At 37.6% G+C, this 14489-nt stretch overlaps 2 protein-coding genes across 3 annotated transcripts in view; both read right to left on the reverse strand.

Annotated features, from left to right (window-relative positions):
* Positions 1-1678: 1678 nt before the first annotated feature.
* On the reverse strand, positions 1679-6610 carry slx9 (SLX9 ribosome biogenesis factor). The gene is made up of 6 exons (XM_008325285.3): positions 6295-6610; positions 5191-5311; positions 3339-3407; positions 2722-2899; positions 2397-2462; positions 1679-2301 (listed from the first exon to the last, which is right to left on the reverse strand). Exons 1-6 carry the CDS (start codon positions 6466-6468, stop codon positions 2175-2177), a joined length of 735 nt encoding a protein of 244 aa, XP_008323507.1. The 5' UTR covers positions 6469-6610; the 3' UTR covers positions 1679-2174.
* Positions 6611-6645: 35 nt separating this feature from the next.
* The window catches only part of plcd4a (phospholipase C, delta 4a), a 29222-nt gene continuing 21378 nt past the window's right edge, over positions 6646-14489 (reverse strand). For both annotated transcript variants that reach the window (XM_008325286.3, XM_017038788.2), the window contains 13 exons: positions 13994-14222; positions 13730-13859; positions 13387-13618; positions 13114-13315; positions 12869-13013; positions 12425-12577; positions 12027-12179; positions 11419-11575; positions 10860-10976; positions 10564-10739; positions 10345-10477; positions 9184-9333; positions 6646-8961 (listed from right to left, as the gene is read on the reverse strand). In XM_008325286.3, coding sequence (XP_008323508.1) covers positions 8870-8961; positions 9184-9333; positions 10345-10477; positions 10564-10739; positions 10860-10976; positions 11419-11575; positions 12027-12179; positions 12425-12577; positions 12869-13013; positions 13114-13315; positions 13387-13618; positions 13730-13859; positions 13994-14222 — 2069 coding nt within the window. In that variant the 3' untranslated portion in view covers positions 6646-8869. The remainder of the gene's footprint in view (positions 8962-9183; positions 9334-10344; positions 10478-10563; positions 10740-10859; positions 10977-11418; positions 11576-12026; positions 12180-12424; positions 12578-12868; positions 13014-13113; positions 13316-13386; positions 13619-13729; positions 13860-13993; positions 14223-14489) is intronic.

Consider the following 14489-nt stretch of genomic DNA (forward strand, 5'->3'; position numbering starts at 1 on the left):
ATCACCAAAAACATGCCTTACTATACTTACATTACTATAGTAATGACAATTTTTATGGTGGAAAAACAGAAAAAATATAATTTTTTGGTATGTAAATATTTGACAACAGTGTTATGCTAATTTAATAAGATTCTGAAAAAGTCTTCAAAAATGAAAGAAAAAATACTCATTTGCCTTAAAATGCATAGTAATTACCATTTTCATGGTCAAAATGACAGTCTTCAATGTCTTCAAAATAAGTTTCTCAAAAATGAGTAAAAATGCACTCATGTGCCTTAAAATACATAGTAATGACCATTTCTATGGATAAAATTGAGAAAAAATATATACTCTTGTGTTTAGTTTTAGTAAGTATTGATAACTTTAATTCCCAAAAATTCTCCAAAAATGAAAGTTTCTCAAAATGAATAAATTGCATCCATATGTGGGGTTGTAAACTCCTGGTCGGGTGATTGATTTAATTTTGTATGTTTTATATAATTTTTTATGTTTACATATATATACACATATATGTATATATATATACACACACACATACTATAAATAATATTTTTCTTTTCAATTACAGATACTCCTCTACCATGTCAAAGACATTTTGGCAGCATTTTACAAAAATAGATGACAGGAAAAAAGTCTAAAATGAGGACATGTCCGTCAATTTTTATAACACGACGAAAAATAATGTTCCTAATATAATCAGCTCTTGTGCTGATGCCACTTGTTGACATATTTATATATTTTCAGAAATCATGGGCTATATAATGCATGTGAAGCAAAACGCTGTCAGAGTTCTTTGTGGATTACCAGCTTGTTAAAATGCAGCGATGTTCAGTTTGTCCTCAAACCTCCTGTTGCATGCGCCTCCGGGTGGTCCTCGCTGATACGTCAAACATCGTTGCATTCTTCTGCCCTATTCCTCCACCGTCTCACTCCAGGCACACATTCTGGCCAATGGATCAGACAAGATTGGCGTTAGCCTCACCCACAGACTTTGATGGACGAGTGGACAGATAAATTCATTCATGATGGCACTGCCACACAAGACCATGACATGTAAAACTTTTTAAATAAATAATTACATTGAACATTAACATTAACATTGAATTAATGAAAACATAATTAATGGTGTATTTATTTACTGTTGTAAACTTTCAGTCCTCCATAGATGGCGTTACACCTGAAAGATTTCACAAAGCACCGTGGAGATCTCATCACCTGTTAAAGTTGCAGATCATTCTATTGTTTGATGAACTCAGTAGAAAGTGCTGAAAAACCAAGAACCACAAATGAAAGGAAAGTGAAAGTGAACTACATGTCATTGTGACATAGCACACCACTGCACACAACCAAATGTGACCTCTGTTTTTAACCCATCACCAAAGTGAACAGTGGGCAGCTTTAAGCGCCCGGGGAGCAGCATGGGGGGATGGTGCCATGCTCAGGGCACTTCAGCAGCTGGTGGACTCAAACCTGAAACCTTCTGGACCCAAGTCTGCATCCTTAACCACTAAGTCACCACTGCCACTCAATGTACAGATAACAAACAACTGCAGAGGACTGGAACCCTTTTTAAAATTAATAAAATTATAAGAAATATAGCCTTTTTTTTAATCAAAGGGATTAGTGATTGTTATTTCCTGGCAACTATTGCAGTTTATAAAAACACAAGACAATGAAATCTCATATATTTCTAATTTTATTAACAGTGACCGTAAACAGCCACTGAATAAGGAAAACATATTGAACATACATAGAATTAATTTTCATCTTTTTTTTAAACATTCCACATCTTTAAATCTGATCTGGTCTAGAATGTTGACAGCACAACTAAATAAATGTCTGGTATTTTCTTTGAATGTTTTGACAAAAGGCTAATATCAGCGCAATAACCTGTATCAGATACCGAGAAACTGCAACCCTGTGGCTAAACATGCAAGATTCAACAGATGTTGCAGAAAATGTGATGGGTATCGCTTGTTTCTAGGACAGCAGTGGCATCACTTGAGGTTCTTTATAATATGTATTGATGCTCTTTCATATAAATGTACAATGTACAAATGTCTGTAGTGGAGACTGTAAAGCTCTGAACAAGAAAGGGAGCAGCCAAGATTCTGGAATCTCTTCTGTCTTTAAAATGTTTTCAGTCACATTTTTGTTATCCTCTGCAGCTACTGTTATGTGGGACTTTGTTCTTCCTCTTGCTTCATCCTCTTCCTCAGCTGCTCTCCGATGTCAGACAGAGGATTGGATTTGGCAGAGATGGACTTCACAGCGGTGCTGAAACGGCTGTACTCAGTTTCTCTGCAGTACCAACAAATTAAAGTTGGAGTTAAACTTTTAGGAATTTCTAAAAAAATAAAATATACTAATAACAAGTATAGGAAGTGGCTTCTTACAGGAATTTGCGTTTCTGCGATGCTTTCATCTGACTGAAATCTGTTGGCTCGGGCTTCTTCTCCTGCCTATGGACAGAAACCAGGACAATGTGTCACCAAGAGAAGACAACACATGTCACTCATACAGCACTAAGGCATAGAAAGATGTTCCCAAGAAAAACTTTGAAGTACACCATGTCAGCACATGACCACATGGAGCGCTGTTTGCTCAGCAAAGTACAGAAAACTTTTTTCAGTAGCTCTCTTTTATAAATAACTGACAGAATCACACAGCACCTCTCACACTCACATATAACTCTTGCTGCAGAGTAGCTTAGACACTTACACTTTATCTTTCCTCCTCTTGCGGCGAGCTGAAGCGGTCATGGCAGTGGGCGAGTCGAGGAGCTGACAGAGTTCAGGCAGAGCGTCAGCCAGAGGCCTCAGGTCACCAACTACGGGCGTAGCCTTCCTGCGGGCCGTGGCTGCCTGCTGCTCCCTGGCCAGTTTGATGGAGCTGATCTCTGAAGGGACAATGAAGTTTGGTAAAAACAGACTAGATTTTAATGGGTTTTTTTAAGTTTTTTTTCTGGAATCTTTGGCTTTGTGTTTAGTGGACGGTCTTCATCTCCTTTTCTCTCCATCTATCACCCATGAACTCAACAGAGCTTTTTTTTCCTCTTTCCAATTTCTGGAACCATCATCAATGTGCAGCCGTTCTCTGGTTTCAGCAAAGACAAATTATGCAGCCATTTGCACCTAATTATACGTCTGAGGAAGACGAGTGTTGTGTTACTGAGGAATCAACGACCTCAGCAGGAGGGTCCGCTTACCAGTCTGACTGAAGCTGATAACTAAGGGTCATGGTGTTTGTGAGGAATGAAATCAGACGAAGTAGAAGATAACATTTAAAGACACTCCCTTAAGGTACAGTACTCAGTAGTTGTTCAGTAGTGAACTTACTATTTAGCCACTTCTCTCTTCTCTCCTTCATCTTCTCTTTCTTTGTCTTGAGTTTCTTCTCTTCTGGACCTGCACGAACAACAACAATAGTTAGAAGATCCATGACACCATCTCTTTTATTGATGTTGGGCTTCAGAATAATCTGAAGATGTGAAAGATCCTCACTGTCCAAAATTCAGCTTTACTGATAGTTACGGTTATAGTATACAGTATACAGTTACTTATAATTGTGTTCTTTACTTTCTCTAAAGAGAAAGGTGGTCAGTGGGGATGAGAATTAATAAGGATTTACTCATTAAGTCACTTATCGATTCTTATAGAGTTAGGATATATAGTATAGTACAAATAGGTACAAAACTGTACAAATATATTTGTTTGCACTGACTCTTTAATTAATTGACCAAAGTGGCTGTTTTTCATGAAATGCAAGCACACCTCAGCTTCTTCTGCCCAGACACCATTGTTGTTGTTTACACTCCAAATGAAGCCTGTGTGTGAGGTCAAATACGTCTACCCAAAATAGAGCACAAATAGTAAGCAAACATAGTTATGATTCCAAGAAATATGGCCATTGAGAACCAGTGTTGTGAAAACAAAGGTTCTCGATTCCCATCCCCAGTGATTATTTACTGTTGAGCACCTTAGGTTGAGTAACGTTCAGGAAAATAAAAAATACATTTTTCTTCTGGACCTTGTAGAATTGGTAAAGCTATTCCCAATTACAAATAGTCAAGTCTACATTTTCTTTATGATCAGAAAAACAATATACAACAATTTTAAACACAAAAGTATCTTGATGAGCTCAAAATAACATTTATGTTTTGCAACGCTAATGTCTTCCATCCATCACTCTGAACTGTCCTTTGCTCATAAGCCCGGCATGTTTGTATGTGTCAGTGCTGTTCAGACAGATAAATCATCTCTAGAGATTCTACTCCAGCTTTATCAGCCTTTATCTGCAGCACTTCACCACACAACTGCTGGTCGCAGAGAAGAACAAGAAGAGATAGAGATCTGCTGCAGACAACGAATGTGGTCAGGGATGCAGAAACCTAATATGCCGTTAGGACCGAAAATCAGGGAGTGAGTGTGCATGAGCATGAGCATGCATGAGTGCACGTGTAGGGCTGACGACTTAATTCCCAATGGGACCACTGTCTTCCCGCTTCCTGATGAAATGGATAGCTGTGATTATAGCTGGTAGGAGACCAACACTCCTCTAACCAACACTGTCTTCACAACATTTTGCAATTTAAGGCAGTGATTCCCAATCACTGTGTCGCAACTCACTAGTGTGTCATGAGAGATCATCAGGTGTACCGCAGAAAATTGTCCAATTTTAATTAGTTGATCTTCAAAATATTATTTATTTGCTGCAAATATTTTTGTCTTAAATTGTCTTTGTAACAGTGACAGGCAGCAACAATGAAAAGCTCTTTCACTAGGTGGCAGGAGATGGCACTAAAAAAAAGAAAGAGGGACTCATTGGAAGAAGAGAGTATATTAGCACTGTGTTTAACTAGAAGATGAGTTCATTACTTCTTACAACCCTGCTTATGTATAAAATACAGCACTGCAGGGAAATTACAGTACTCAGTATTTAACTTGGACAAATCAATGCATTTTTCTTTGAGCTACAAATGCAATTCAGCTAGCTACTGGGTCTACTTCACATTTAAACATATTAAGGAAAGACAATTCATATTTAATTTAATTATGTACAGGAATTTTTTGCATGGTTCGTAAATTTATACATTCCTTTTATTCAAATTTTATTTATTCAACACATTGAGTGTTTCAGCTTTCACAGAAGCAGAAGAAGCGTAATTATGAAGTAGCTGTTCACACTCACCTTTCTTGACAGGAATCTGTACATCTAGAGTTTCTTCATACTTCAGTGTTTGAACCAAAGCTTCTGGAGTGATTTTTGTACCAGCAAAGATTCCAGTGGGGAAGGAGCTTTTCGTTGGGGCCTTTAAGGTTTAAAAAAAACAGAAAAGAAATGAATAAGCATTGCTGTGTCAGCCTGCAGCCTACTTGCCCTCCTAACGTCATACCTCTGCGCCACAGCACAGTCATTAGAATAACTTTGTTGGTGGAAAACAACATTATTGCTGTTGGTTCTCTCGTAAGCTGTAAGCTGCGTATAAAGCTAGTTAGGCTCCGCCGCAGCTAGCAGGGAGGCTAAAATAGTTATAATAGAGTTATATAGAAATAGTTATAAGGCCAAGACAATAAATTATAAAATCACGATGCAATGCAGGTACATTTTGTTTTGTTTGACATGTTATTATCGCAGTACAACCAATCGCTAAGATGCTTTAGCTTCTTTTACAACTAATATTTTTAAAAAGTGCCATGTTTTTTTGTTTGCTTTTTGTAGTTCCATCAGGGCTACATCTGAAAATGTCATAGCCTGAGGTCAACATAAACAAGAGTCATACAAACGATATTATTTAAGGCCAAGAATATGGGCCAGGATAAATAATAGTTATTGTTTTGAAGTTATTGTGTGCAGAAAAGAAAACCATACAATGGTTGTCTAGTTATATCCTAATCACAATCACGAATGTTAAAAAACGGCACAATTTGTCAGATTTTAATGTGAACATTAATATATTAGTAATAGATATTACCCCCATTTAAATGAAATGAATGAAATATAACAAAGCACAGCAACATTCAGGACTAAATATCAAGGATACCAATAATCAGTAATGGTCTACGCCTAAAATTTGTATTTACTTCGACAGAAATGTAAATGTATGAGGGGACTCCTTTTTAAGTGATTCATTGCTTGACCTGATTAAAAAACAAATTATTGCATTCTACACCCTTGATGACTTCAGAGTCCTAGGGACAAACGTGGATGTTGTAGATATAGTGTTCAAGTTGTCGTGATTTGTTATAAAGGTCAGCGTATAATTTCTGCATCAGGACTTCTCCACAGACAGACCTGTTTGCTCTGAGACTTGTTTTCCTCTGGAACTGCAGTAGAATCACTCTTTTTGTCCCGGACACTCGAAGAAAACGACAGCGAAAACAGAGACGAAGTGGCGCTCAGTGTTTCCTCCGGCTTCACTGCCTCCTGGTGAAGCTTCTGTCGGACACGTTTTATCTTCCCAACCATCCTTAAATATATCGTAAGACTTAAATAGACACAGAAAAGTGTTGTTTATACTAGTCATGTAACGCGACTACAGCATGCCTTCAGACAACGTGCATATATACACGAGTATCACTCGCTTCTGCGTCTTCTTCTAATTCAGTATCTTACGACAACAAACACGGCAATGGTGCACTGGCTCCCCCATATGGTTATCTGTAAGAACAGCGTAATCAAAACCTGGCTCTACAATTGAGTAATGGTTGGGCAGAGGATTGAATGGAAACGCTATAAACAATAACAAAACTTTAAATCAGAATCACGTACAAGGGCAAAGTGACTAAATAAATTACAAAATGGACAACAAAAATACAAAAAATGGAAAATGGCATATTGAGAAAATGGACGAAACAAAAAGAAGAGAGGAAACACATTGAAATCAAATAAAAGAAGTGCAGAAGAACTAAAGCAGCAAAAGGTAACAAAAGACCCACACACAAGTTCAAAAAATCCCAATTGAAAAGTGTAAAAAATGACAACTGAGGAAAAATATTGAAATGGACAAAAATTGCAAACAAAATGGTAAAATTGACAAATTAAAAAATATATTTTTAAGAGGGGAAAATGGGCTAAAGCAAAAAATGCTATATTCAGAAACACAAGTTCAGACAAGGAACGAAATGCAAAAGAATAAAACAAAACAATAAACTAACCATAGAGCAAAATTACACAAGGACAAAAAGAACAAAGTGGACAGCAGGTAAAACCATTAAGAAGGACAAAAGCAAAGAGGACATAATATAAACAAGTGCTGAAAGAAAACAACAGCTCTTTCATTTTTTGGATTTATTTGAGGTTTTGCTCTGCTGTCACCATGGAATCTCCACAAACACGCATTCTATGCAGACAAGGTCAACAAAACATAAACAAATGCATGCACAGCATGTAGATATATATCTTACCCTGGTAAAACAAACCTTTATATCTAATTGGCTGTCTGCAACAAACTTGATTTTTTCCCCCAATTTTTTTAACATTTCTTGGTCAACAATCAGATCCACATAATCAGTTTAATGGGCTTATTAAAAAATTGAATACTTCTTTCTTGATTTCTTTCAAATTGAATTCAAGTAGACGTGTCATAAAATAATTCATAAAATAAACAATAATACCTCCATCAGACCCATAGGTTTCTCTTTAATAACAATAGCCTTTAAAAAGCCCGACACTAAATAATTGATACAAATAAACAATACAAGAACTTACATTTACTTGTACACACACGCACACACACATATATTCCTTACATTATACATTTGAATTTTATACAGTAAAAGGTTCAAATTGTATATAGGGTAAAAATACATACTCATCATTACCTTGGTGCTAAAAAACAGAATGACATGTACTGTAGGTTCCTGATCTTCTGTTCCACATAAAAGTCAGTTTTCAGGGTACGGTTATCACCCTGTTTGCGTGTCAGGTGAACTATCAGTGACTAACTTAAGGTTTAAATATAGTTTAAATATAGTGTAAATGGAAACCAGCTTTGTCACACATATGATAAGGATTTTTTTATATCACATTTATTTTATTTTCGCAAATAGTTTCTGTCTCTGCACCATATGACTTTCCAGTGCATTAAATAAAGTTGCAAAAAATATCTAAACTTCCCTGCTTGAGGCAGTAAAAACAGAATGACATGATGACAAATTAACTCCTTTCCCTATTGACTGGGTGCAGGAGGATAATAGGTTTATTATGTGATAAAAGGTAAGTAAGTAATGTTACAATGCTGTTAAGAAATAAGTAAGTAATGCTGTTAGTAATAACTAGTAATTAGTTGAGCTGCTAATTGAGAGTTACCTAGCTCCTGTTAGATATTTACTAATTCTGATAGCATCCAGCTTTTTTGTATCTATGATACATATAAAATATCTGCCGCTACTGGTTAATTTGATAAAAAAGTCAGCACATTTTTTCTTTGGTTTTGAAATATTCCCAGTCTTGTACTCAGTCTGCTGTACAAAATCTTGATTAAATCATGCATCATCACACCTGCTTTGGTGAGACAGATTTGTTTAGACAAGAAATATAAATTTAGGACCGACAAACATTATACTTATTTTTCTATATCAGCAGAAAAAGAACATAGTGAAAGCAATGGACTGCAGAAGTACTGTTTGTTGAAAAAAGAAAAATACTGACAGAAAAAAAAAAAACTAAGACATTATTGTGGCACATTTTTGCATCCGACACATTACATACTCTAATACAAAGTTCAAGTCGACTGCAGACAACAAAAAAGTCTACAAATACTTCATAATTCATAGAAATCACTGGGTATTTGGCGGATAATTTTACCACACGAAAAGGAATAATTAGAAAGCATTTAAGTACTATTTTACCGTAGTATTTTGCATAATTATTCCAGTCCTGTCATCCTGATGTGCACGAATATGGAGGATGGGGGAATACTGGTCCCATCTCTGGATAAAAGATAAATGTGACGATAACCTGAGAACAAGAAATATTTTCTTTGAATAAAGCAGTTCCTCAAGTTTTTTCAAGAAAGGTACATTGGCTATTTCCCAAATACTTTGATAGTTATTGGCAAATGCCTTAAAACACTTAGCAGTTACTTGTGAATGACAATGTCTTTGGTTGGTTCTACCTTTGTCCTAAACTGTACTGTTACTCAGAGGTTAAGTTGTTGGACTGATGCCTGTTCAGACTTACCCTGCTGCATGCAGATAAAGGGAAGTGTGTACTGTCCAACAAAGTCATTCCTGGACGCCTTGTCATAATCTTCAACCACAAATCGGACCAGGGCAAGTTCAGGAGTGTGGATGGTGAAACGTAGAGTGTCATACCACACGGGATTAAACCCTGCAGAGAGGACAAACTGGGTCAACATTTGTATTTGAAATAAGGCTTCATTTTTTTGAAAAAAAATATAAATCTATAGCTGATGGAAGCAAATCAGCTGGTATTTTTAAAGAGAGATTGGATTGACTCAAATTGGATTAACAATGTATGCAGCTCAGTTGCTCCTGTACTGGACAGATGCTACAGTATAAACCGTGCTGTCTGTGAACTCTGTAGAAGTTTTTACATTATATGTTCCCTTTTCCATATCCTTTCTTCTTCTCCCTGCATAGTGGTGTTGTATTCCTACTCATGTTTCTGCTGCAATCAGACTGTCTTGCTCTCTGATTGGCTGTGGTGACTTAAGTCATCGCAGGTGGAGATCACATTTCCAGCAGGTTGAAAAGAGATCTTGTTGTGCAACACATCACGAGAGGAATTGGAAGGTCCTCTGACTTTAGCTCCTGCCTATCATGTGCCCATTAGAGGCAATTAGCCATGAATAGTACAAGCCGTCAGTGTCAGGATCATCAGCCTAATGATTGTGTAATTAGAACACGATTATAGGCTTGTAGCAATAGCAGCCAAAAGTTTAACCCCAATGGTGTCAAAGAGCACAAAGCCCCATTTTTATTTAGTATCAACCAATGAATTTTAATCTTTCAAACAAACATGCCATTAACCAACCTGCTTAATAGCATGTTATTATATTACATTCATATAGTATATTTTAAAGGGGAAAAAAACAAATACAAATATATACTGTCATGTTTCGGCTGACTTGAAAATTCCATCTTAGGTAATCATTATATGTCAGTTAGCTAATAGCTAACACACTATTATGACTATTCCTAAAGGTTGTAGGTTGTATTTCTTAAGGTGAGCTAACAAAGAGCAAGGCAAACTACAACTACAGTAGTTACAGAATCTATGTGGTTGCTACTAAAAATGGTAAAATTGGTAAGGTTAAATTAACAAGATATATTAAAATGAATTTTAATATTTGTATTGATAATGAGACCTTCTATTTACCATTATTCTCAATATATCTGGTCTCCTGTTTGGCCTGGTCCATAGGAACTCCGTGGATTTCCACCCTAACCAGAGGATCCACTATGGAATCCTTTTTCATGTTGACTTTGGGCAACTGCTGACCACTGATGATCTGGAAAATAAAACCAGAGAAACCCACTGTTTTTAGTAAATGACCTTTTTCTGTTGATCTGTAAAACACCTCTTTTGCCCTGGTACCTGTACGGTTAGGCTGATAGGACAGTAGCCATCCAGGTTTTGGGGCATCTCAGGATTGAACCGTTTCTCATCACGCATAAAGGGGGGCTTCAAGATGTATCCACAGCAGCCATTCTGACTGAAGAGACCATCATTCAGGTCCATTCCTTCACCAGCAGTCTGAAAATTCAATGCAACTGCAAAGAAAGTGAAGAAGAAACGGATAGAAAAAAAAAACAGCCATGTTCGGTTTTGTTTCCGAGAAATCTTTGCTGTTTTTGTATCATCCTTGTTGCGTTTTTGGTTTTAGAATTTACCAATTTGGCACCCAGCATTCCACATCTCCTGGGGATTGAAATTGGACGAGTCTGTTCGGAAACCACTGGGATAAACTCTGGTCAACTGCCGAGTGTTGTGGTGCACGAATTCAGCCCCTGAGACAGAGACATTACATTATATATAATAGACTGCATATATAAATATAAAAAGTCTCCATCTTCCATCTTGTATATTAGACCTAAAAAGACTGTGGGAGATGTTTCCATTGGAGAATCATCCTTCATTGAAAACTGAAAACTGTTTCTTTGCCGGGTCTACGGTTAAACATCTTGTTACTTTCGAATTTTCTTTCAGTTTTAGGAAAAGAAATATCAGTGGAGCTAAATCAAAACTTGTTACAAACTTTTAATCATTAGAAAAGTTTAAATCCAAGTTTTGGATGAGAATTTGGTGTTTGCTCTAATTTCATAATTGTGTCTTAACATGTTTGGATATTAGATAATGATATTAATTACCTTTTGAAATACGTACATATATTTCTGGAGAAACATTCTTAAATATTGCACACACTCGGTAATGTAAGGTGACCTAACTCACCAGCCTCTCTCAGGTGTTTGCGAGCTTTAGACTCAGTGAAGGAAGTGACTTCGTAGAACTTGGCGTGTAATCTGGAGTGTTTGAAGCTGTTGAAGTTGACGCTTTTGCAGTAGACAACACAGTCGGACAACTCTTTGGACAGACGCTGTTTGGACTTCTAAACCAAAAAATAAAAAATAAAATTCAAGTAAATACAATTTTCTCAAGTCTTGTTGCCTGGACACTTGTGCAGGCGTAGTTCAGCATAAGTCATATTACAATATACATGCTGTGCCCTCATGTTTTTCATCAGTTTTTCACTGAATGAACTATTCGTGATAATTAGCCAATGGGTCGTTCTCTATCTGCTTCATTTATTTTAACTTTTCAATCCGGAAGCCTGAAGATAAAATTTTAATCAAGAGGAGTGTATTTATTTTCAGGTTGACCAGCTTAATGTAGCCCACTCTGTATTAATTAATAAATGAAAATATTTTTTTTTTTAACACGTCAGTGTTGCATAACTGGATTGAAACAATGACTCTGAAAACCATCCATTTATATAAGTGTTTTTCAGCTGTACGTCTCGTTCTCAGACAATAATGTTCCTCCTGTTAAATGGTTCCTACCCTGCTCTCTCGGTGAAGGTTGTCGTCCTCAATTTCAGCCACTGCATCGTCATCACTGACCTCTCCAGTTAACCCATTCTCCACAATCCCACCAAAATCGTCCTCCAATCCTCCAATTTTCTTGGCCTTTAGGAGAATCTTCCCCTTGAGCTCCTTAAAATTTCACCAAACAAAACCACCTTAGTATTATTATTGTTATTATTATTATTATTCTCGTCTGACAGATATCATCACTATCACTATTACAATTACTATTCCAAAAGCCCAGTCTTCTGCCATCACCATATTTTAATCCCATAACAATACAACGTGAATGTGTAAATTCTCATCAGTTCCCATCCTTACTGAATATAAGACCAAAGTCTATAGACTGGTCTATTGGTAAATGAACAGCTCACCTCAGGAGACGGCAGACTGCCTGGAGCCTTGCCATCCAATGTGCTTTTTAGCAACTTGTCACCAAGAATGTTGTTCAGATGATGAGCCATGACTCTCTGCTGCCCCACGCTGCAGTGGTTCTCAATAGACAGAATGACTGGATATTCTGACACCTGGGTGACACAGGAAGAAGGTGAGAGCAGGCAGGGAATGAATGAGTTTGTCATTTAATCTTGGCATCTTCACATGCCTCCTGAATCACACCTGTTGTGGTGAGGTGAGAAAAAAAGATAAGAAGGTCTGGGGACAGGTTCATAGTGACCACAATGTGGAATAACAAACAGATACTACATTACCCATCTCTACTCGTTTTGCTAAATAAAAAAAGAAACTAAGATTTGAAACATTTGGTCTACTTTTAATACTTGCACTACAGGTTTAAAAATGGATACAGGCGACATTACCTTGAAGGCATAGTTGCCCACTGCACTGACCACATCTTTAAAGAATATTTTAGAGGTAAAAGTATGTCCGTGATATACGATTGGTTCTCCATTGGCACCGTCCCAGCAGTCCACTTCTACACACCTGCAGCCACGAGTTAGGGCCCTTTGCAGAAACACAAGGAGGGGAGTGGAGTGGGGGGTCAACAATTGGGGGTAACTTAAGGAAACTACAGACCTTGAAGCTTCAAAGTCAGCAGCACTACCTGATGTATCCTTCTACACTGCTGTGTCCTCGAAGCTGGTCCTCCATTAGGTAGGTGTTGTGAGAAGAAGAGATGAAGTAGTGGCACAGTGGCTGGCTCATGTCCTGGTAAACACCTCTTTGTTGTGGGTTGAATACAGATCCCTCAGCTGAGCCAAGGTACATCAAGACGCCATCAAATGACATGGCATTTAGAAGCTTTGCTGGAAACCAAGGAAAGTAGTTTTAGCAATAAAAGTTTTACAGATGTGTTTTTTTTATATTGACATTTTACCTCTGTCTGACGGTTCGTAGCGTTCGATGAGCTGCTTGGCTCGCTGCTGCAGGTTGCCTCCCTCCAGCTGCTCTTCTCGCAGGAAGTCTTCCAAATCACTGAGGGACAGCTTTTGGCCATCGGACGAGTACTTCTGGAAAACTCTAAGTACATCCTCCCGCTGTGTTAACATCTTGTAGAAATGCACAAACTCGTCATCTTCTAGTGTCCTCGATTGGGATTTATCAGCCATCTAAGGACAGAAGAAGGAGCATGTGCCAGAGAGTTTCACAATGTCCTCCACCTGGTATTAATCAGTGTTAAAGAAACAAAAAATCTAAAAAGAATATGTTATGATTCTCACAGTGAAGAGACGTAGCGCATGGTGCTCATTCATGTCCACGTTCATCATCTTCAGTAAATCTTGCACTTCCTTGAAGTTCATCCTGCCGTCATTGTTCTTGTCTGCCTTTTTGAACCAGTCGCTTATCCATCTGTGTACACCAGTTAAGGAAAGATTCCAGTAAACAGGTTGTTTTCCATAAAGTTGCACTAAGAATCTCTATGATGATGTGAAGTGAAAACCCTTGTGTTTGATAGGACAGCAAACCCTCAGGCAAAAGGATACTGGTCAAGTTTTTCTTGCTCATCCATGTTCTCCACATTCTCTATCAGTTTTCTTAAGCCCCTGATCCAGGACTCGGCCTCCTCTGCTGACTCAGCTACTAGATCCAGGTTCCCCCTGCGGCCACGGAAGACCAATGTAAAGCATCGTTCAGCCGGAAACTCATCGGCGGTGCTGAGGAGGACTTCTGACTGGTGGCCTTCTCTTATAGCTTCCACGTCCAAGACAGAGACTGGCCACAAAGAAACATGTACAGTATTTAGGTTTCAGTAAAATCACCCCAAACTATATTCTGCCTGTCAGATTTTTACAAATTGAACAATGTCATCTGCCATATGCAATGTAGTTGATTTGAACAACAGTTATTTACAAACTTGATCCAAAATACACAATTGACACTGTCGAAAAGGGGATTAGCTGCCCCACCTGCACGGGTTCTGATACAAAATATGGATAAAATGGCTGTAACCATTTCCACTGGTCTCACGTATTCATATTA

Source organism: Cynoglossus semilaevis, chromosome 14 (genome assembly GCF_000523025.1).
Source record: "Cynoglossus semilaevis isolate Cse_v1.0 chromosome 14, Cse_v1.0, whole genome shotgun sequence".
Classification (NCBI taxonomy): domain Eukaryota; kingdom Metazoa; phylum Chordata; class Actinopteri; order Pleuronectiformes; family Cynoglossidae; genus Cynoglossus; species Cynoglossus semilaevis.